Below are 20,807 nucleotides of genomic sequence, written 5' to 3'. Positions count from 1 at the left end.
TCCACACTTCCGTTGGAGGAGAAGTTTGGAGAGGCAGCGGTCGGGGTGGTGTGTCCACAGTTTGTGGTCAGCATGCGGCAAAAGAAGAGCAGCGCCTCCAAATTCATAGTAAAATACAAGCGTGTCCCTGTCGGGCATTCAATAACCGTCTGTTTTAGTTAGCTAGCTACGGGGCTTTGTTCTACTTGGCCAAAAAAATAGCTAGTTAGCCTAGCTAGCTAGTCACTTTATTTGGGATCTACGCAGCTTCTTGTTTACGTTGCTGGTAAGTCACAGTTTACAGTTGGTGACCCGAAAGGGCGAAGTACCGAAGTTCCGTGAACAGATGGCTAAAGGTCGGAAACGGGGTGCGGGACATGGACCTGGGTTTGGGGTGTATTCAGGAGTCCCCCCTCCTCCCCCTGACGGATGTTGGGGTAGGCCTCCTCATCCTGGTGGGTTTCGTGGGCGTCCTCCACGTCCACTGGGCCCCCCTGGGCCAATGGTACCAGGAGAACGGTTTCCTATGGGCCCGCCTGACTTTGGACCGCACCATCCTCAAAATGAACCCCCAGAGTTCATGATGAGGTCTCGGTATATGCATGAAGAACATTTTCCCCCACCAGAGTTTGGAGGTGGGCCTGGCTTCCATCCAGCAGAGTTTGGAGGTGGCCCACGGTTCCCCCACCCTGACTTTGACGCAAGACCACCCAGCTTTCACCCGCCACCTTATGAAGGGGGACCCGGACCCGGACCTGGGTTTCACCCGCCACCGTATGAAGGGGGACCCAGACCCGGACCCGGACCTGGGTTTCACCCGCCACCGTATGAAGGAGATCCTGGATTTTACCCAGCAAATTTTGAGAGTGGGCCGCCAGATTTTGTCCCACCAAATCTGAGGGGTGCACCGCCTGTCTTCCATCCGCCAGAGTTTGAAGGTGGACCAGGTTACCCAGTAATGGATGCTGGATGTGGTCCAGCAGAGGGTTACAGTGTCATGGACCCAAACTATATGACTCCCTTGGAAGTCCATGTAAGTATCCAGTGACGTCTGCTTGTTTTAAGCATATTACACATTGGAGTCAATATAGAGGTCTGAAATGTGAAACATCTTCTTTTTAATATATTTCATTATACTACAACTAGAATAAAATTGTCAGTGTTGCATTATGATTATGATTTCACAAGTTAATAAATGTCACAATATCGCACACTTACAGTAAGTCATGCGACTGCTTTAATCAGTACAAGGCTCTCGCAACACCCCTCAGAAACATCGACCCTGAACTAAAACAGACATATGCAGACAGACATCATAATCATAAAGCAGAAATAGTGTTCCAGCCTGATTAGGCTGGTTGTGATTGGCTCATAATAACTTTTACAGGAAGTCAATCTCAGAAACAGAAATTCTTTTTGGGAGGGGAACCCTGATGCACAGCAAGCATTCACAGATCAGGCTTTCATGGCCTTTCAGTTTGTTGAATTGCTGAATGTTTGAGACATCTTTAAATTAATGTTATTAATGTCAAACAGGGACCTGATAGATCTGGGAGCATCAGGTTGTACATAGTTCCCTGCATGCTGACATAAAGTGTTTTATTTATTAACTTTCAGCTAAGAGAAATGGACACAAGCGGTCAGTACCCAGTACAACACAGTTTTCCACAACCACCAGCACTGCTTACAGTTTTTAGAACATCCTCACAGAATTTCCTCTATGAGTATGCATAGTACCGTCTCAAGAATGAGCATTTGCGGAGTGAATAAATGTAAGCAGGGTATTTCTGAACTTCCTCTTGGAAGCAAGCACACAGTACATCCAGTGAGAGTGTTTTCTTTGGTGATTTATACTACAACCAGTTGTAATTTCTAGGAGCCTTTCCAACCACCACCCACCACATTTCACATTAATGTGAAAATAAGCAAGACAGAAATATAAGATTGACGAGCCCGATTACTCAAAGAGTGAGTTAATGTAGAAGCATCAGCCATCAAGTATACAAATGTACGTCTGCCCATCGATGTCATGATGTCATGGTTAGGCATGGTGAATGATTGGACATTTAACTCATCAACTTTTTCATAATAACAAAAATAGGTTTCCTTGCATCACTGGGCAACAAAATTTGAACTTGATTTTTGCTTCCCAAACTAAAATCGGTGGACCTTTGTGGTACCTTTTATGCTGATTTCAAGGGTATTTTCATAATTCCTCACAATTCACATATGTGACAGGCAGTTAAAAATGGCATTAATCATATTTGAATCGTATTATATTTATTACACAAATATAAAGAATTATGTACTTTTTCTGCAACGTCTCTACGATCCCCCAAAACCATAAAGTCTTCACACTGATGCCCATAAAGTGTGTTTTTAACACTTATCTCTGTGTCTGGTCCAGTCTGTCTCTCTGTGTCTGGTTGGATGTGTGAAGGAACCAGGATGGCCATGACTCTTTATAGCAGCCCCTGAATATTGCAGCACAGACAGTGATTAAACAGTGCTTTAAAAAGGACAAAGAACATACTGGCAATCTTTCTAAAGTATACTTTGTGTTTAAAGAAAAGATTATTTTTCTCTCTTATACCGGAATCATTTGGTTCCTTTATTTTTTTTACTATATCATTTAAAAACCATGAAGAGCTTTGCTGTTAGTACTTGACTTCCTAACTGTGCTTTGGTTGTCCATTTTATTTCTTTATGCTAAGGGTGATCCTGGGTTTGGAGGACGAGGTTTGTTTGGGCCTCCACAGGAATTCATGGGACCAGGACTTGGACCAGGACATGGACCAGGACTAGGACCAGGACTAAGACCGCCACTGAGCCAAGATATAGCTGTAAGTCACTTAATGTGCATGGTAACTGGTTTTCCTGTAGCAGGTGTCGTATAAATTTTCTAATAAATGGATGAGGACTCAGACGTGGTTAAAATGATTGATTTAATACAGAATATAAAAGACAAAAATCACACAGACATGAGTCTCATTCCAGCATAGCATGACAACTCTGAAGACAGGGGGACAGTCCCCTTGCTTATATACAATCTTAAAAACAGTTCAGCAGTTCTAACAAGCAAGTTATCTTTAACACAGCATGTTCCAAAACATAAGCGTCCAGCAGGCTACTTTGTCTCACATGTGTGTATCTCCTAATATGGACTCCCCTAGAGTTCGCGGAAGCAACTGATGTATCAGTAGAACGCAAAGAACAGCTGAATGACCCAAGTATAGTAGCCTAGTGACTACCAGTTAACAGAGTACTCTTACCCTCAGCACTCTCCCTGACCTGGGTCACGTATAGCACACATGCATAATATGAACTAAACATGGTTACACTGAATCACACTACTTCATTATTGTAGTTCTTCTGCTTAGTCAGAATGGACAAATACTAAATCATAAAGTTCATAATGATCTCTTATAATAACTAAACATAATCTAATCAATAATGTCTGTCACACATGTCACTATGTGCCTCGTGTGTCTACACCAAGTCACAGTTCAAGGTTCAAAGCACATTGTAGCTTTATTTGTAAGGTAAATGCCAGTAATATATATTTTGTTAAGTTATAGGTTATTTAGAGTCAAAAGTAGCCTATTTAATAATTACCCAGCTGGTGCAAATGTATAGCAATTTATTTACAATTAATTTGAAAATGTTAACTAGCCTTATAAATAGTGTCACTCTTTGGAATAAAGCCAAAGTTAGGGGATAGCTGAGAAAGTATGTATTGGCCTCTACAATTTTTGGCACATTTTTTAGCCTTATGTTTGAAATTTATCTCATAATTATTGCATGTTGCATTTGCTTATAATATAGTAAGGTTGAAAATAAGAAGTCCTGTGCCAGTATGCTAATTCTTTAGGTACTTGTGTTTTATTTAAGGGTGTGGCTCCTCCTACATTGGCTCCTCCCCCTCCGGCTCCCTGTCCACATCCCAGCATTCAGTGCAAAGCTGATCAGCAGGCATATAAACAAGGCAAAAGCGAAAATGGCAAAACTGAAAATCCCAAGGCTCCAGCTTCAAAGGCAGTGTCTGTTGCCAAGATCGCCTCGGCATCTGTCAAGTAATTCCTCCATTTGGCTTGAGTGGGCTGGGACGTTTGGATCGTTGCATGTTGGATCTCTTACCTTGTGTTCTGTGGAAATTGCCCCTAGGAAAGTGATTCAGAAAACGCAGAGAAATCACCGATTTAAATCTAACAAAACAATCTTGTGTTTTGCAGGCCCCCCCCTGGACGCTCTATGGGAGTCATCTCTTTTGTTGGTGTAGGTGAAATCACAGTTGTTTTTGTGGTGCTAAATATGGAAAATTTAGCTTTGAAATTTAACTTTCAGATTAATTATCGCTTTATAGTTCAGCAGAATTCACAGAAGATTTGTTTCATACTTACCATTCGCTTTGCGTTTTTGTCCACTTTTGGTGTAGAACAATTACGGCTTCATTGAATGTGAGGATCTGAAAAAGTTCTCCTTCTCTTTTGATGCTTATTTTGGAAACCGAGACCATCTACTCCCAGGGGTTAAAGTGCATTTCACAGCAGTGAAAGAACTGGTGAGTGATTCACTTGGCTTGGAAACGTAAGAACCGTTGTTAAAAACAATAATAACAACAGCCTTGTGTTTGTTTGAGCATGTTCCTGTTGGTTGCAGGGAAAAGAATGTGCTACTGATGTGAAAGTGGCACCAGGAGGGACGGAGGAGGTCGAGGCCACAGTATATGAAGGTGTGGTCACCACAGTTCTTCCAGATGTGAGTAGGAAGAACCGCCATACATGACCGCATGGTGAAGTTTGGGCTGATTTCCTTGCGTTACCAGAGTCCAGCTTCATCTCTCTGGTTTGATTGTGTTGGGCTCTGTACTTCTCGCAACCACTTCAGCCCACCGCCTTCGTTTGATGCAAAAGGAGATAGCAGGAACAACAGACCAGAATTATTGTAATACCAAAAAAAAAAAACCTTTTATTTAAACAGAGATATCTCCAGGGATCTCTCTCACACACACACACAAAACATGTACATCAGAGAGATCCGAAAGGTACTGGTAACAGGCAGGTTTTTGTATGCTACTGCTCCACCCCTTCAGTCCTCTTCCATGGTCGCAGTGTCTCAGCCTGATAAGGTGTCATTACAGTTGTTGCAAGTCACCTTCTGTGGAGCTTATCAGTATAGAACAGATTCTACAGACACTTGCAAGAATCTAACACTTCCAGTAGACCAAACTGTTTTCTGTTGCAACAATATGCCATATGATCCTTGTAAGGCCCTTCTAAGATTATGAATAAACTTTTATAGCTTAAAGCATTTAAGGCAACAATTATATATAATTTTAATATCAATTTTATCAAATATACTGTTGCTAATGTTATTGCTAAGCAAAAACTCATTTTCTCAACAATTGGTAAACTGATCTTGTGGTAAATTACGTTTGTCATAGCTATTCTTTTTCTGAAACACTAAGTTAAAGCCTTATCTTGAACAAAAATAAAATGTTCTACATATTCTACCAAATGAGAAGACAGAAATTGTTCTTTTTCATCACAGGAATTGAATGCTTTTGGGGGGTGGTTTTTGTTTTTGTTGTTGAAGCCCGCCAGTAGAATTCAAAGTGCTAAAGAACCATGTTTTTCTCTGTTTCTTTCTATTGGTCCAGACCTACGTAATGGATCCACACCCAGGCCGCATCAGAACCATTGTCACTACTGATGCCATAAAATTGCCTTTTGGCAAGGCAGACTCCAAAACCACTCTTTTGCTGTTTGACCGGGTGAAATTTCAGCTGCTCACAGATATTATAACAAAGACCAACAGAGCCACAAACATCATGCCACAGATACCGGAAACATTTCAGTTAACCAAGGAAATCAGGGAAACGGTAAGAGTCACCATTTCCATTTTGTATAATGATGTTGAGTGAATGTTGGGAAGTGTAACTCTGGCCAGTCACACTGTAGTTACACTGGTGCTACATACAGTTGATTCAGAAAGTACTTAAAGTACTTACTCCCCTTCACTTTCTGCTCACTGTTTTGTAGACATCGTTATGAATGAATGAATTTAGAACAAAAATGTAGACTTTTGAATTGTTTGCAAATGTTATCTCAAGCTGAAATCGCTAATTTTTAATAAGTTCTTCAGTAGTTTTGTAGAGGTTCCTTCGAGACTTCTTGGGTAAGTCTCTACAAGCACCAGCTCCAAGCAGACATGTGCTCCTTGCTCAAGAGTGCTTTCCATTTAGCTGCTCTGATGGTCACCTATCTAGCAGGTTCTCCCATCACAGTAGAGGACATCTGACACTTTGGTAGTGGGAAAAAAAACTTCACCTGCGCTATTCTCTCACTGTATCCCGTCCTGGCCAGTTATTGTTGGGGCTTTAAACTTCTATCAACCACTTTAGCCCAGCGCGTTTGATGGAAAAGAGAGAGCAGAAACAACCATACCAAAATTATAGCAATATCAAAAAGGCCTTTATTAAAACAGAGATATCTCTGGGGATCTCACACATCCTAACATTTACACCAGAGAGGTCCAACAAGTGTGTGTGCAAGCAGTCTTTATATACTATTTCTTCACCCCTCAAACCCTCAGATCTTCTTGTATACCTTACGTGGTGTTCTTCTTCGCGCAAACATGATTTTGCTGTTCAAGCAGACATGACTTTTCCATTTGTTTCAACATATTAGAATATCTGGTCAAAGGGATGCTGTCATACACCGGTATGTTGTACTTCTCCTTTATCAGTCTAACACTGCGGTCCTCAACTTCCCATTGACCGGGTCATCTTCCCTTTGAAACTCCTTACACATCATGATTTCCCAAGGCCCTTCTTAGGGTTTACAGCTTAAACACATCTAATGCAGTAGTTATATTTAATTACTATATTATGTTTAAAGGGTAAGCAAAATATATTGTTGCTAATGCTATTGCTAAGCAAAAACCCAAAATCACAACATTATCCAGTTCTGACCCTCCTCCACACAGAAGTCTGGGGAGGTCTTAGCCCAGTGGTTCCCAAAGTGGGGAGCTATTGCAGGGGGGGCGCAGAGCTTGAAAGTAAAACAAGCTTGAAAGGTTGCGTCGCGACCGGCGCGAGTGTCCGTGAAAAAACTCTTGGGCTGTGTTCGAAATAGTTTACTACATACTACTGGCATACTGATCGAGCCCCAAATCAGTATGCCGTATGCAGTATGTGACCAAAATGAAAATTTCCAGTACGCAAAACATACCCGGATGACCTACTACTTCCGCAAAATATTCCAGTACGTGAACAGAGCTATCTTCGTTGTGTACTGCATCCCATCATGCAACGCTACGTTCACGTGACCCCGTAGTATGCTTTGCTTTTGTCACATACTGGAAACTGTACTGCATACTACTACGAGGACCAGTATGCAGTATCCAGTATATACTGAGTCCAGTATGCAGTATCCAGTATGTAGTATTTATTTCGAACACAGCCTTTTTATACTTCGGTTTATACTTGACGCGGCGCGAGGGTCTGCGCGGCGAAAATGACGTAATCGCTGTGGCTCCGCCCGTGCGCGAGGGCCTCGCACGCTGTCGATTCGCGAGGTCGCGCACTTCTCGAATTTTGTAACTTTGCGCACGCCGCGTCTCAGCGCAATGAACAAAGTCATGTTTGCAGGGTTCATACACCTTTATCTAATGTGGAATTAAAGCACTTGTACGTCACTTTCAAGGTCCAGTTCAATATTTCCCAGCACGATAAACTTAAATAAGTTAAATATTTATACATATACTCGTAATGATTCGAAATAATTCGCTTTTTTATCACATTATTTAATTTCGCCTATATTCCAACACTTTTCAAACCTGAAACACAAAGCAACATTAAAATTCGGCAGGTAAATGTTCATTCCCCTTTTTTTGAGGGGTGTTTCTTTATATTACCACATATTGTTTCGGACAAAACTGCAAAGAATGTGACGCGGCTAGTATAAACGCCTCCACCATTCGCGCAGGTTCACAGATGTATATGTATATATACACACACAACAACTTACACTCGCGAACCCTCACTTATTTTTTTTTTAACTACACCACTGGTCAATATGCATTTGAGTTTGTAGGGGGGGCGCAAAAATATTCTCATCTACTAAAGGGGGGCAGAAAAAGTTTGGGAACCACTGTCTTAGCCAGAAAGAAGAATCAGGAGTCCATCTCTGAGTAAAAAGTTCAGTTTATCGTAGAAGACGTACAGTATGATGTAAGAGATTACACCACCAACACCCTGCTGCAGCCTGGCAGAGGAGAATGGAAGCAGGATTTTCCCCGGATGGGAAGAGAGGAAAATTCCAACACGTACACACAGAGTTAGAAGCTCCATCGGTTACACACTTTTCCATTCACAGCCATCAAGGCCATTCACAGCGCTCAAAGTCTTATACTCTTGCCAAGATGTGTGCCTCGCACCATTTTTGTCATAGAGGTTTACAGAGAGTTCCTCGGACTGCATGGTTTGGTTTTCGTCATGCTTAATGAATTTCAGGACCTTGAATACACAGGTATGTGCCTTAAGATAGAACTGGCCTCCTGGCATTCTAATCAGGTTCAAAAAGTGTTTTTGCTTCATCATGATGGATTGTTGAGTGTAGACTGATCGGCAGAAATTGAAACTAAAATCTACCACAGTATAAAGTGTGCAGAATGTCAAAGGGTCCGAATACTTTATGAATCCACTGTATATTTTCCACAGAAATTCTGTGAAAACTGTACGTAAGATAATGCTGGAGGAGTGATTTGATGTACAATGAAAGGGTTCCTGTTGATTGTGTGTGTGTGGAATGCATAGGAGACAGTAAAACTACTAAAACTTGGTAGATTGTGAGACACGTCTGCTAGAGCTGCATATGAGCTTCAGTAAACCATACTGATTGCACAACATCTGCCTACTTGTGCTCTGTCTTTGCAAGAAACTCTGTATAATCTGTAGTGGAAAATTACTAGAACAAAGTCATTATTTGTGGCCTTACCATAGAGCACTTGTAGACCTGTATCTTTGTCGTTGTCTCTGAGTGAGAGACAACAACAATTATTAGGCTTGCAAAGAGCTTAATAATAATACAGAAACAGAAGTTTCTGGTCCAAAGGTTCATTTCCAGTACAAATACAGCAGGAGTTTTGCTCATTTGATGCTGGCTTTCCTTTGTCATGTGACGTTTCTCAAATGAATCATCAGGGTGTGATAATGAACATCAAAGATGGCGTCTGCACTGTCATGTCGAAGAAACACGAAAACCTCGCCGCCTCCGTCAGCGACCGTCTGTCGGACGATGAACTAAAAATCATGGACGAAGTGGAGTTCACAGTGCTGAGCGTGAGTCGAACGAGCTCTTCGTCTCTACACCTCTTCATCTTCAGCGTGGACAAACGAACCGTGCCGACTTTATCCGCTTTAGGTAAAAGACACGGTGAAGGCCATCAGACTGAAAAAACTCCCTGAGGGCTCGGTGGTCTTTGATACGCAGGCAAAAAACAAAATTGCTGAGGTGAAGGAGAAAGCCACTGATGTCCCTGGAGCCAAGGACAAGGTAAGTCTCCTATAACACTGCTGGTTGTCAGGCTGTGTTTCAGTGTTTTTTAGTTACACGTGTTTTTGTGAAAACAAGAGGATGGAGAATTATGCTGACCTAACATCAGTAAAATTATTCTGTATTTAAAAATTGTTTTAAAGTTGCTTAATAGTGTTTAGTGACACTTCCTGTATTTTCTCTGTAGTGGAAGCCTGTGTCTTCGGTGTTGACCACGGAGGGGACAGGAGCCAATGAGGACATAAGCAGTGAGACGTATGAGGGGACAGTGTTCCAAATCCTCCCAAAGAGCTTAAAGAAGGAGAAAGAGGTGAACACGTTGAATTTAAGAAAAACACTACCCCTGTACGGCCCTTTCACCTGTACAGTTAGTGATGCTAACATTTTATAATGAATGAAAATCATTTGCTTTATTTTGTGGTACTTGATCACGTCATCAGTCTAAATGAGGACAAATATATTGGACATGTTTCTCAATTGGCATTTGCTGTTCGCTCGGACACAGTAACAAATTAGTGTTCTATTCAATAAAGTGTCTATGGCAGTTAAGACAATTGATGTTAATTGGGGATATGCAGGAAATCATGATTGGCTTGTGAATTTTAGTAGACCGCCTTAAAAGTGAAGTTAGTCAAACAGGTTAGCCTAATAATTAACAATCCATTCAGTCTTGAGAGGGAAACCTTCTCAATATGTCCGATTGGCATTCTAAATTCTCTCCTGATCACCGTTTCTCTGATTGGGTGACGTATCTTCAGCAGATAGGACTGGCGTATCGGGTCAGACTGACCTCAGTAATGTCTACACTGTCCTCCCTTGTCAGCATGAACAAATATTGCTCCTAGATATATACTGTGAGTTTGCTATGAGCTGGATCTATTGGTACATTTCAGTGGCTCTTGATCAAGTCCTGGAACATGTTTACCTAATTTCTCCCAGATAGTAAGGGGGGCACAGCTCAGCACATTCCTGGTGCTTAAGGCCACTTGTACTCCCACACACACATAGCTCAGCTTGGAGACCCAAGTCTAATTACATAGAAATAGATGATGTTGTATAAGTTTGTGATGTAAACTTCTTGATTTCACAGTTTATTTATTCACAGTTTTTGTTTTGAGCAGGTTGAGGAGCAGAAGCTAACCCAGGGTCTTCTGGATTCCATGGTGGAAGGCACACAGAAACGCTTCCCTTTTAGGTCAGGTGATGTGACCACACGGGCCACCATGATGGTGGGGGACAGGGTCCACTTCAACATCTCCACCAACCGGGAAACCAAGGAGGAGCGTGCCGTTAACATCAAGATCCAGCCGGACACCTTCCAGTCCGAATCGGAAGAGCAGCGCAAGATCGTGAGTCTGGTGCTAGGGAGTAATGAAATGCCCCAAAGGAAAAACCACATCAGGAAAGACTGATGCTTTGGGTGTATTTATTTATTGTAAAGGTTTGGGACTGATGACCATAACTCGCTCTGCGGTTTTTAAATGTAGTACAGTCTTCTATTAATGGTGAAACCGTTAACGTTAAAGTTTTATATATAATTGCAATGTCATATTTGTCTCCTTCAGTGGATCATAGATAGTTAGAAAATCTAGCAATAAGTTAGAAAGCTTACTAGTTAGAAAGCTAGGTAGAATTACAGTTTACTTCTTCGTGAATTAAGCATTTCTTCTTATGCTCTATCTTAGGCTGCTGTTAAGTATTTGGGAGATATTTCTGAATAAGGATGTGGCAGGTGCCTGGAGAGAAATTCTTGAGAGGTGTCGGAAGATTATAGTCAGCATGCTGTCTGTACTGACCCAGTTTCTTGTGGAGTGGCACGAATAATTTAAAGGCAGCATGTGGGTGTCAAAGGGGCGGTGCGAGCTGTGACAATAGCAGACAGCAACTGTCACAGCAGCGTATTATTGGAGCCTTGTGACCATGTGCATATTCTTGGAATGTGGTCGATACAGTTCTCCTTTACAGCAGCTGTTCCAACAATACGAACATTTGCCTATCAACAAAAAGGACACGGTGTATTCAGAAACCAGACAGTGCTAGTTGACTATATATAGTGAAAGTAAGAGAAAATGACAATAGTATCTAAAAGAGGAAGTCCTGTGTAAGCATGGGTTTCTGATGCAAGAGAGGATTTGAACTGCTTCGGTAGTTTTGAAACATTTTATTTTTGCACCTGGTGCTTTACATCTAAAGCCAAAAAAAAAAAACCCAAAATATGTAGTTTGTTAGTAAAAACCCAAGATGGCAACCTTGGAACCAGCCTGAGTTAATGTTTTCATAACATGTCTTCCCCTGCCAGGGTGTTGTTGTGAAAGTGGATGGTAGCTCTGGGTTCATCAAGACTCCGCAAGACCCACAACTGTTTTTTGACCTGAGTGAGGTCATGGATGACATCAAGCTCACGGTGGCAGAAAAGGTTGAGTTCACGTTAGCGGTAAGAGGTGTTTTGTTTTTTTTTTTTTTTTTTTTGGGAATGGCGGGTGGTGTTCAACTCAGAACCGTTTGATTTCTGTTCAAGTACGATTTTCAGTGCTGATAATAGGGTACGGTACATTTTAATACAACTTTCTATTTTACTCCAAGCCTGAAGGAGGTGAAGAAGTTAAACGAGCTATTAGAATCAGGAAGCTGACAGAGAGCGTCTTCACGTCTGTGCCAAAATTAGAAGCCCTTGGGGAGAAAGAGAAGGTACACTTTTTAAATGTAAAGAAAGTGAACCACCCAAACCCTTGGTATGGATCACTGACTGTTATTTTGCTATTGACCTTTGCAGAAGAAAATGACAATCAAATTGTTGAGGGATCCAAAGGAGAAGATCATGAACGAGGGGAGAAACGGAGACTTGATGGCTGCTGTGTGAGTAAATGACCAGTGACGTGTTTTAAATGACCAGTGACGTGTTTTAAATGACCAGTGACATATTTTAGGCTTTTTTGGTGCAGAAAGCCATTGTCTAATACCACTGTGGCAAAATATTCCCAGAATTTGTTTTACTGAATGCATTTTTGTAAACCGGATCGCCTCAGCTGGTAGTCTCAGGTAATCTCAGACAGGCCTGATTGTGTTCTAGTAGGAGCCATTTATAAGCCAGAAATTTGACTTTTGTTCTTGGTGATTTTCTCCACCTATAGGAAGCAAGAAAAGGGAAAGGCTGACTCGTCCCAAGCTGCTAAACTACCAAAGGGTTCACAGCAGGAGACTAAAGGTAGACAAGAGAAAGAGAAAAGTAAAGCAGACCGAGAGAGTAGCAGGAGTCGCGAGAGCAGGAGTCGCAGGCGTAGCCGGAGTGGCAGCGGCAGCCGTGACAGGAGCGGCAGCTACAGGAGACACAGGAGCTCCAGCCGCGAGAGAAGATCGGGCCGAAGCAGACGCAGTCGCAGTCGCAGCAGGGAGCGGGCGCACAGGTACGGCCGCAGCCGCAGCAGGAGTAGGGAGAGGAGCGGTCGGATGGCCAAGAAGAGAAGCCACAGCCCAGAGCAGAGGGACGAGCATCGCAAAGAGCAGAGAGGCAGTAAGGAACATTCTGGCAAACGCAGAAGCCCTGAGAAGCAAACGGAGGTCCTGAAGAAGAAGAGCGCCTCCAGCTTTACGGGTCCGTCCGGTGCTGAGAATGTAGATGACGAGTTGACGAAGAAGAGGAAGGAGTTGTTGGAGCTTAACGAGCTGATAGCGCGGAAAAGGGCAATTATTGCAATGGAGCAAAACATGAAGTCGTTTAAAGATGTGCTCCAAATGGACAGACAACATGGCTTCGCCACGTTTGATTATCAGCACAAAACGTGTTCAGACAACGCGTGGGTCACTGATGCAAAACCAGTGAAGTCCATTTTGAAGAAACACTCAGAACTTCTCATGGATCCCCAGAAACAGGTCTGTTTTCTCCGGGCGTACAAATTCCGAGTTGTGTTCAGTGTTGACCATTTGATCGTCTTACTTTTTACTTCTTCTTTCTCTAAAGGTAAGTAAAAGAAGTGTGACACCAGAGGAACCAGTGCGGTACCCAATGAGCGGTACTTCCGACTTGTATGAGACGGCTAGCTCTGTTCCTGCGTGGATCGTGCGCAGTTCTTCACTTGAGATCGAAGATCAAGAATTAATCCGCAAAAAGAAACAACTGGAAGAACTAAGTGAATCTATAGCCCGTAAAAGAGCAATTATGGCCATGGAACAAAAAGGTAAAACTATTTGTGATGAGCCCGAAATCAAAAAGGAAAGCACGTTTGCTTCTTGCTCAGAAAACTTGGACATTTCATTGCCAAATGAAAGCACCTGGCGACTCGACATAAAACCAGATCTTCAGCCAAAGAAGTCCATCTTGAAGAAGCGACCAGAGCCTCTCACAGAACAGCCTCAGGTCTGTCTAATCTTAGCTCATGATGGTTTATGCATTTAGGATTATTGAGATTGCCAGAATGCAAAAAAAAATGGAGATTCTGGTAGAGTTAGAGACTTCTGTTCACTCAGAAGTACTAGTATTTATTTCTTCCGCAAAAGTGCTAGAATGTAATGTACAGTGTCGTGAAGCATAGCCTACTGCACCAAGAATACCTACAGATTAACCGCAGAACGCATGTTGGATCATCCAGGTTCCTTCAATAATACAGCAACTAATTAGATTTTCCCCCCACAAAATCATAGAAAATTATGTTTTATTTAAACTACAGAGGCATAGGTGGTTAGCAGGTGTTTTAAGCAAAATGTAAACATAAAGGAAGGTTTAAGGAAAAGTATAAAAGGGGGATAAATGTCTCATCTTAGGACACCATTTTTAAATGGAGGAAAATCTCATCTAGTGATCGCCCGAGAAGCAAGGAAATTATTTAAATGTAATATTTTTAATCAAAATTGAGTTTTATTTATCACTAATATGACTAAAGCTATCAAAACGTTCATGAGGTAATCCAGACACCCAGTAGCCCACTTCTCTCCTGTGAAGCCTTTAGCGCCCTTTGTCTTGCTAATGGGTCAGATATTCTGCTAACATCATTACTGATTCAACCTACCAAACAGTTTTCTGAATCCATATTTTCCTCCAATTCATTAGAAACGTTTCTACTGTAAGATTATTTCGACTCTGTGTGTGATGAATATATGGATTCAAAAGGGATGAGCAAAATGCAGTCGTGAGCATTGTCTGAATGAAAGTGCATTTACTCTGAGAACTGGGAAATGTGGAAAATGTGATATTTTGACTTAATATGTTTCCTTTATTTTTTGCAGAGTGATATCAGTTCGTCTGATCAGTATACTTATAGTCGTGATCTTTTTCCAATTGCTAAACCTCCTCAAGATGCTTTGCTCAAATCCCTTGCGTCCTCTCATACCTCACTGGAAAAATGTACTAATCTACCATCAATGTCCTCCAAAAAGGATGATCTGTTCAGAAGACTAATTAATGAAGTTTCTACAACTTCACGGATTGGTGCGACCTCAACATTTAGCAAGTCACCAGGTCAGCAGCTCCCAGTATCAAATTCGGGATCATTTTACAACCCCAAAAGTACAAAAGAGTCCAAAGCTGTGTACTCCTATGAGGAGCCTGGCTCTGGGTCTACTTCACACTCCAGCGAGCCCCAGTTTTCTGACCAGGCTGGGGACCAGTCTACTGTTGGTGCTGGGCCTTCCACCGTCTCTTCAGCTTCAGACCAAAAGGGAAACCTCACAACTCAAATGCAGCGTTTTCTCAGTGCCCTCAATAAAGCGGATCCAAATCTTCTGTCATCGTTGCTACGGGAAGCCAAAAAAGACTCCGCTCCTTTGGCAAGTCCGAAGAACCCACAGCCGCATGCGGATAGAAATAAGGACGAGTTGTATGACCCCTTCAAAGAAACTGAAGACGCTGATTCTGCTCTGATGGGGAGAGAGGCGGGTAGGATCCCTGCATTGGAACGAGTTGAAACCTGTTCGGACGACCACAGCCAAGATGATCTCTTGCCACACGAAAGAGCTGTGCAAGATGGTAGTGGCTTTTCTAAAATTGTTGGAATGAAATATGGGACAGATACTAAGGTTGAAAACCGGTTTCTTTATGGGGAGAAGGTTGTTTCTCACAGTAGTTTTTCAAAAGAGCAGAAACATATTTTAGAGCATCGCGATCAGTCTGAACTTCACCAGGATCGTTACCCTTTTGAGCACCAGAATCGTCCAGCTAAGGAGTATGAAAACCCTCATTCACATATTCAGGATATGTATGCTGGGAACAGAGAGAGATATGACATACGGAATGAATCTGAAAGGTACAAGGTAGAAGCCAAACGTAGCCCAGTGCACCAGAAATCGCAGGATGCCGGTGAACGTGGAGACAAAAAGATGGAGCACTATGAAAAACTCCAGAGTCTGCTCCAAACGATCGGCCTTAAACTAGATACCGCGGAGGTTAGCAAGCTAGCTGATAGGACAAGGGAACGTTTGTATGGCAAGAAGGTGAAACCTCAGAGTTCATCGTCTCATTCTCTGGAAAAAGATGAGCAGTTGATGAGCAGATACGATCGAAAAAGTAGTAGGGCCGATTCCACTGACTCTGAGGGTGTGCGTTCTGTATCTCCAGTAAGATCCTCTAATCGTGAAGTTTACTTAAGCTACCTGGACTCCATTAGGCACCGAAACCAACGTGAAGAGGAAGTGGCAGTTATGAAGGACAGAGAGAAGGATCTAGTCGGTCTTAAAAGGACGATTAAGAACAGCCCGGAAGAACTGTGTGTGGTACAAGATCAATACAAGCTTACCTCACAATTATCAAATGACAAACTCGATTCTTACAAAACAATGGAACCTCTGTCACCATCAGCTCAGACTCTTAGTTCACTGTATGCTCAGAGATCCATCGAATCCTCCTCGACTGCACACTACCTTAAAGGTAGGCAAGACTTCTGGGAGAACAGCTATCTCATGGATGAAGACCGGAAAGGGAATTCTCAGACTCTCGCGTCGCCTTATGGTGCAATTCCTTCAGTTCCTCTGCATTACGCAGTTGCTCAGCATGTCCCGCCCCCTCATGTCCCACCCCCTCATGTCCCACCCGGCTATGGGTCCTATGCTCCACCAGTGAACCCTTCGACCATAATGCCACCGAGCCCAGAGCTGTACCCAGTTCTTTCCCCTTTTCCCACTCCACCTCCATTTGGGCTTCCTCCCACTCTGACTTTTCCCCCTCCCACAAGTCAATTTGATATGTCCGTACAATCAGGAGGTTCGGCCAAGACAAAATCTGTTGTCCCAACCAGGTGCCTCAAAAGGATAGAAACAGTCAAAATTGAGAAGATAAAATCTTTTAATGTAAAACCTACCATGCTTCATGCGCCGCCTGCACTCATTAGCATACAGACCGTAGAAGACGCTCAGCATCAAGATGTCCAAGGAGACGCCGAGTCTAAACAGTCTGCGCCCATAACGGAGGAAGACATCAAAGCTAAACAAAAAAAGAGGGTATGTCATCATTCTTCTCTCACCCCGTGTGCAGGAAAAGGGGCTCCTGATGGTTTTGACGCACGCTCTTTTGATTGAAGGATCCTTGGCCACTTTTTTTTTTTTTTTTGTATTTTGTTCGGTGGTGTATTCCATGTAATTGCTGTAACGGTTTTGTGCACTTGAACGTCTTTGTTTTTTCACACCTCTGAGCAGCTGGAGCAGTTTAACCAGAGAATGAAGCTGAAGAAAGAACAGCAAATGGAGGCCCAGCGAACACGTGGACCGAGCCAAAAAACAGCACCAGGTACCAGGCTAGCATTTCTGACGCTTATAGGTATGAGCCACTCTCATAATCCATAGAAGAGGTCAGCTCAGGAAGTCTGATCCAGTTACCAGCCTAGTACTAGAATATGCATTAGTCTAGTATTAGAATATGCATTAGTCTAGTATTAGAATATGCATTTGTCTAGTATTAGAATACACTGAATGAGCCTAAACCAAGCCTTTTTTGAAGTTCCCTTGTTTTGGGCAACTAATTAATAAAGTACTATTTTGATTGTGTAAATTATGACAGTAAGCCTCTGTCATTCATTTTTAAGTTAAATAGTAAATAAATAAAAAAAGGTTTTAAGGACAGTGAAAAACTGAATAGTTACTCCTGTTTAGGCATGTGCTCCTGAATTATTTTTTTTATAAACTTCCATAGTTTATTAGCTCAGCGGGTTTCTGTTCGTCTTATGCAGAGGTAACTCTCCTCTAAAACAAGATAAGGATACACAGTTAAATCTAGGTTTACAGTTTAGATAGCATTAATACTCATTAGCTAGTTAGCTTGGCTTTGGGATTTACTAACAGAGCAAGGGAAATCCACTGAAAGGGGGTGTATTTTATATATTTATATATAATGATCTAATGGTCAAGGCTGTATAAGGTATATAGTGATAGTGAGCTAATGTATAAGTCTGTGGTGTTGTGTGTTACTACTAATTTACTTATTTGGTATAGGTTCTTTCAGGTTCAGATATCTTAAAACTGAGATAGAAGTGTCTTCAGAGTGAAATTATGTTACAGCTTTGGGTTTATTAGGAGTGACCAGGAACGTATTGTCTGACCTCAGCAGGCAGTCTGTGTACCTTTTGAGATTTCTCTGAAATATAAAGTGCATTATAAATAAAATGTATTATTATTATTATCTGTGTAGAAAGGCAGGTGCAGAGAAGCTCAGCTAGATAGGAGACAGAGAACAATGATTTAAAGTAGCAAGCATATGGTTGTATGGGAACAGATAGATAGCTAGTGTGACTGAAAAGGAATGTGAGTGGTTTGCATTAACTGTGTAGTAATGTGTGCAGACTACTCCACGGGTTGAGTTCAGGAAACTGAGGTCTGTTCTACATTATATCTAGAGTAACGCTTGCTCTTGAGATCTTCTAGGTGATTAGTGGATATAACTAGAAAGGGTCTTCAAAACACTGTTAATCTCTTTAAACAACTTTCATCTTAAGTCATTTGCTCAAGATATTTAATGGTCTTTAAGTCTTTAGATCAGGGGTTCATACTGAAAGTGTAGAAGAAATTGCAGATGAAGATGTATAGCTGCAAGGATGAATGTGGGGAAAGGTCCGCCATAGTCAACGTTTGTGAAAGGAAAAATAAATTGTAATGGGTGATTGTGGGGGGGAAAAAATGCCATATGTGGACCACCACTTTAGAAAAAGGGAAGATTCTTCGCTCCCAGTATGGCCAGTCTTATTGAGGTTAATGCTCCTGCTATATTGTCACATCTTTACAGGAAAAGTTACCCGAAAAGAGGTAAAGAACGTGTGGATATGTGGCCACTCGCTCGTGTTCTGGGCTGAGAAGAGAGCCACATCTCCAGAGATCGGTATGCAGCTCGGCATGGACCCAAACAGTGTGCGAATATGGTGGAAAGGTGTGCAGGGCATGATATGGCAGCAGCTTCTGCCCCAGCTGCACCAGCTCAAGGACAACTGGCCCAAACCTGATGTCATTCTCATGCACCTGGGGGGAAACGACATTGGCAAGATGAGCGTGGGTGCGTTTCTGGCAGCAGTGAAGAAAGACCTGATTTCAATGAAGAACATATTTCCTCAGTGCCTCCTGGTTTGGTCGGACATCCTGCCACGCAGATCCTGGAGGCACTCGGACGACAGCGCAGCAGTAGACGATACGCGCAAGGCCGTCAACAAAAGCGTACACGCCATCATTTCTGAGCTCGGCGGTTCTTCTCTGACTCATGAGAACATAATGCCTGGTTTGGACTCTGGCCTCTACAGACCAGATGGGGTTCACCTCTCTGGCAAGGGAATTGACACTTTCAATTTGAACATGCAAGACTTGCTTGAGAAGTGGGAAAGTGAGATGAGTGAGATGGAACCTTCTGAAATCTAAGTCATCTTTTACTTTTGCGTGCACCTGTATTGCAAAAATGTTTTACAAATTTTCTCCCATGTACATTACGTTGTCAGCGTTGGATACCAACCTACTTGTGAACTATGTAATTGCATGTTTTAATTCGCTGTCAAGCTAAAAAAAAAAATCTGTTGGAAGCTTTTTGGAAAAGATCTGTATAAAACCTTTATTAATAAAGCAACTTTAATCTTTTTGCTTATTGCAAGATGGAGATTTTTTTATTAGTTGTTTGTTTAGTGAAAACTAACAGAAGAAATGAAAATAAAGGAGTACAGGACTTTACTGTGTCTATTTATTGAATATGAACTGATGTGTGTCCATCTACGGTTCTGAAGCTTTATTGAAACCTAAACCTCCAGACATCTTGTATGTGCTACTATACATGTATCACCAGTAGTAACTGTTAATGTTTTTCGCTCCTTATGAATTTTTACCGAATCCCACAGTTATCCCACTTAATGTGCCTTATTGATATAAGCTATTCCTGAATTCTACACATCCATCATTACAAAGTAATTATTAATACAGACCTTTTAAATGTGGTAATGTTTGTCCAATCTGTGATGTTATCCTGATACTGTACTATACAGTGGTATAATACCTGGGGATGTGTGTGGACTCCTCTTGACAGTTTTCCTATTACCCAGTTGTCTAATCCATACGCCATTTTGGCTCTCGATACAGCAGTTGCGTTTCTCTTCTGCAGGTGGTAATGGGATCCCTTAGTATATTCTGCCTTCAGGATAGACTCAAGTTAATTTAGCTCTGGAGCATCCAATGGACTGCAAAGTACATCTGGAAAAACAAGCAAAGTGGACAGACTGAATTGAGGCAAACCAGCGAAGACGCCACTATCCCAAGAAACTGCTTTAGTTTGTGTCTATAAAGTGTGTGGATGTGAATAAAACTATGTGTGTCGAGTTTTGTACTGTTCCCTGTATGTTTCTTTTTATCCTTTTATGGTAGTTTGTGTGGTTATTTCACAAAAAATGGCCTTTGTTGGCACTGTGTAGCTAATACACATAAGTTTTTCTGCATTGTTGCTGTAGAGAAAACTGTATTGGCAGGGCAGTCTTGACTTTTGCAATATGTTTGTACTGTCTGTATAAAGGTTTGGATAAATTATTGAATGCATACATTAAAAAAAATATTTTTCTTAGCAGTTCAGGTTGGAGAAGAATTCCTAAGAATGATGGTCTTTGAGTCAGGCTCAAGATGTAATTATAATAGTATAATTATTGTGTGTGTGTGTGTGTGTGTGTAGTACAGTAGAACATGTAGCAGCTTCAGAGCATTTGAGGAATAAATAGTTCAGACTAAAATACTGGTATCATCATTGTTTTGAACATAAAAGTTTTAAAACACATGAGCCTCGTGATTCTTTTTACGTTGGTAATCTTACCCAGTTTTGGTACGTACGTAAATGTCTAT

At 41.9% G+C, this 20,807-nt stretch overlaps 1 protein-coding gene across 2 annotated transcripts; it reads left to right on the top strand.

Annotated features, from left to right (window-relative positions):
• The first annotated feature begins 23 nt into the window (after nt 1–23).
• Nucleotides 24–20,742, top strand: LOC143476923 (uncharacterized). 2 transcript variants are annotated; one of them, XM_076975336.1, is made up of 19 exons: nt 24–1,012; nt 2,694–2,822; nt 3,871–4,052; nt 4,212–4,254; nt 4,415–4,540; nt 4,639–4,737; nt 5,639–5,860; nt 9,185–9,322; nt 9,405–9,536; nt 9,724–9,846; nt 10,658–10,885; nt 11,836–11,970; nt 12,120–12,224; nt 12,310–12,392; nt 12,668–13,406; nt 13,495–13,890; nt 14,757–16,961; nt 17,157–17,247; nt 20,083–20,742. In XM_076975336.1, the coding sequence occupies exons 1-19, from the start codon at nt 326–328 to the stop codon at nt 20,100–20,102; spliced, it is 5,883 nt and encodes a 1,960-aa protein (XP_076831451.1). In that variant the 5' UTR covers nt 24–325; the 3' UTR covers nt 20,103–20,742. The 2 variants fall into 2 exon arrangements, with proteins under 2 accessions (XP_076831451.1, XP_076831450.1); XM_076975335.1 differs by having other exon boundaries at nt 18,736–20,296.
• The last annotated feature ends 65 nt before the right edge of the window (nt 20,743–20,807 follow it).

Source organism: Brachyhypopomus gauderio, chromosome 15 (genome assembly GCF_052324685.1).
Source record: "Brachyhypopomus gauderio isolate BG-103 chromosome 15, BGAUD_0.2, whole genome shotgun sequence".
NCBI lineage: Eukaryota > Metazoa > Chordata > Actinopteri > Gymnotiformes > Hypopomidae > Brachyhypopomus > Brachyhypopomus gauderio.
Note: the sequence above shows the minus strand (reverse complement) of the source record. Positions and strands in the feature narration are given on the sequence as shown.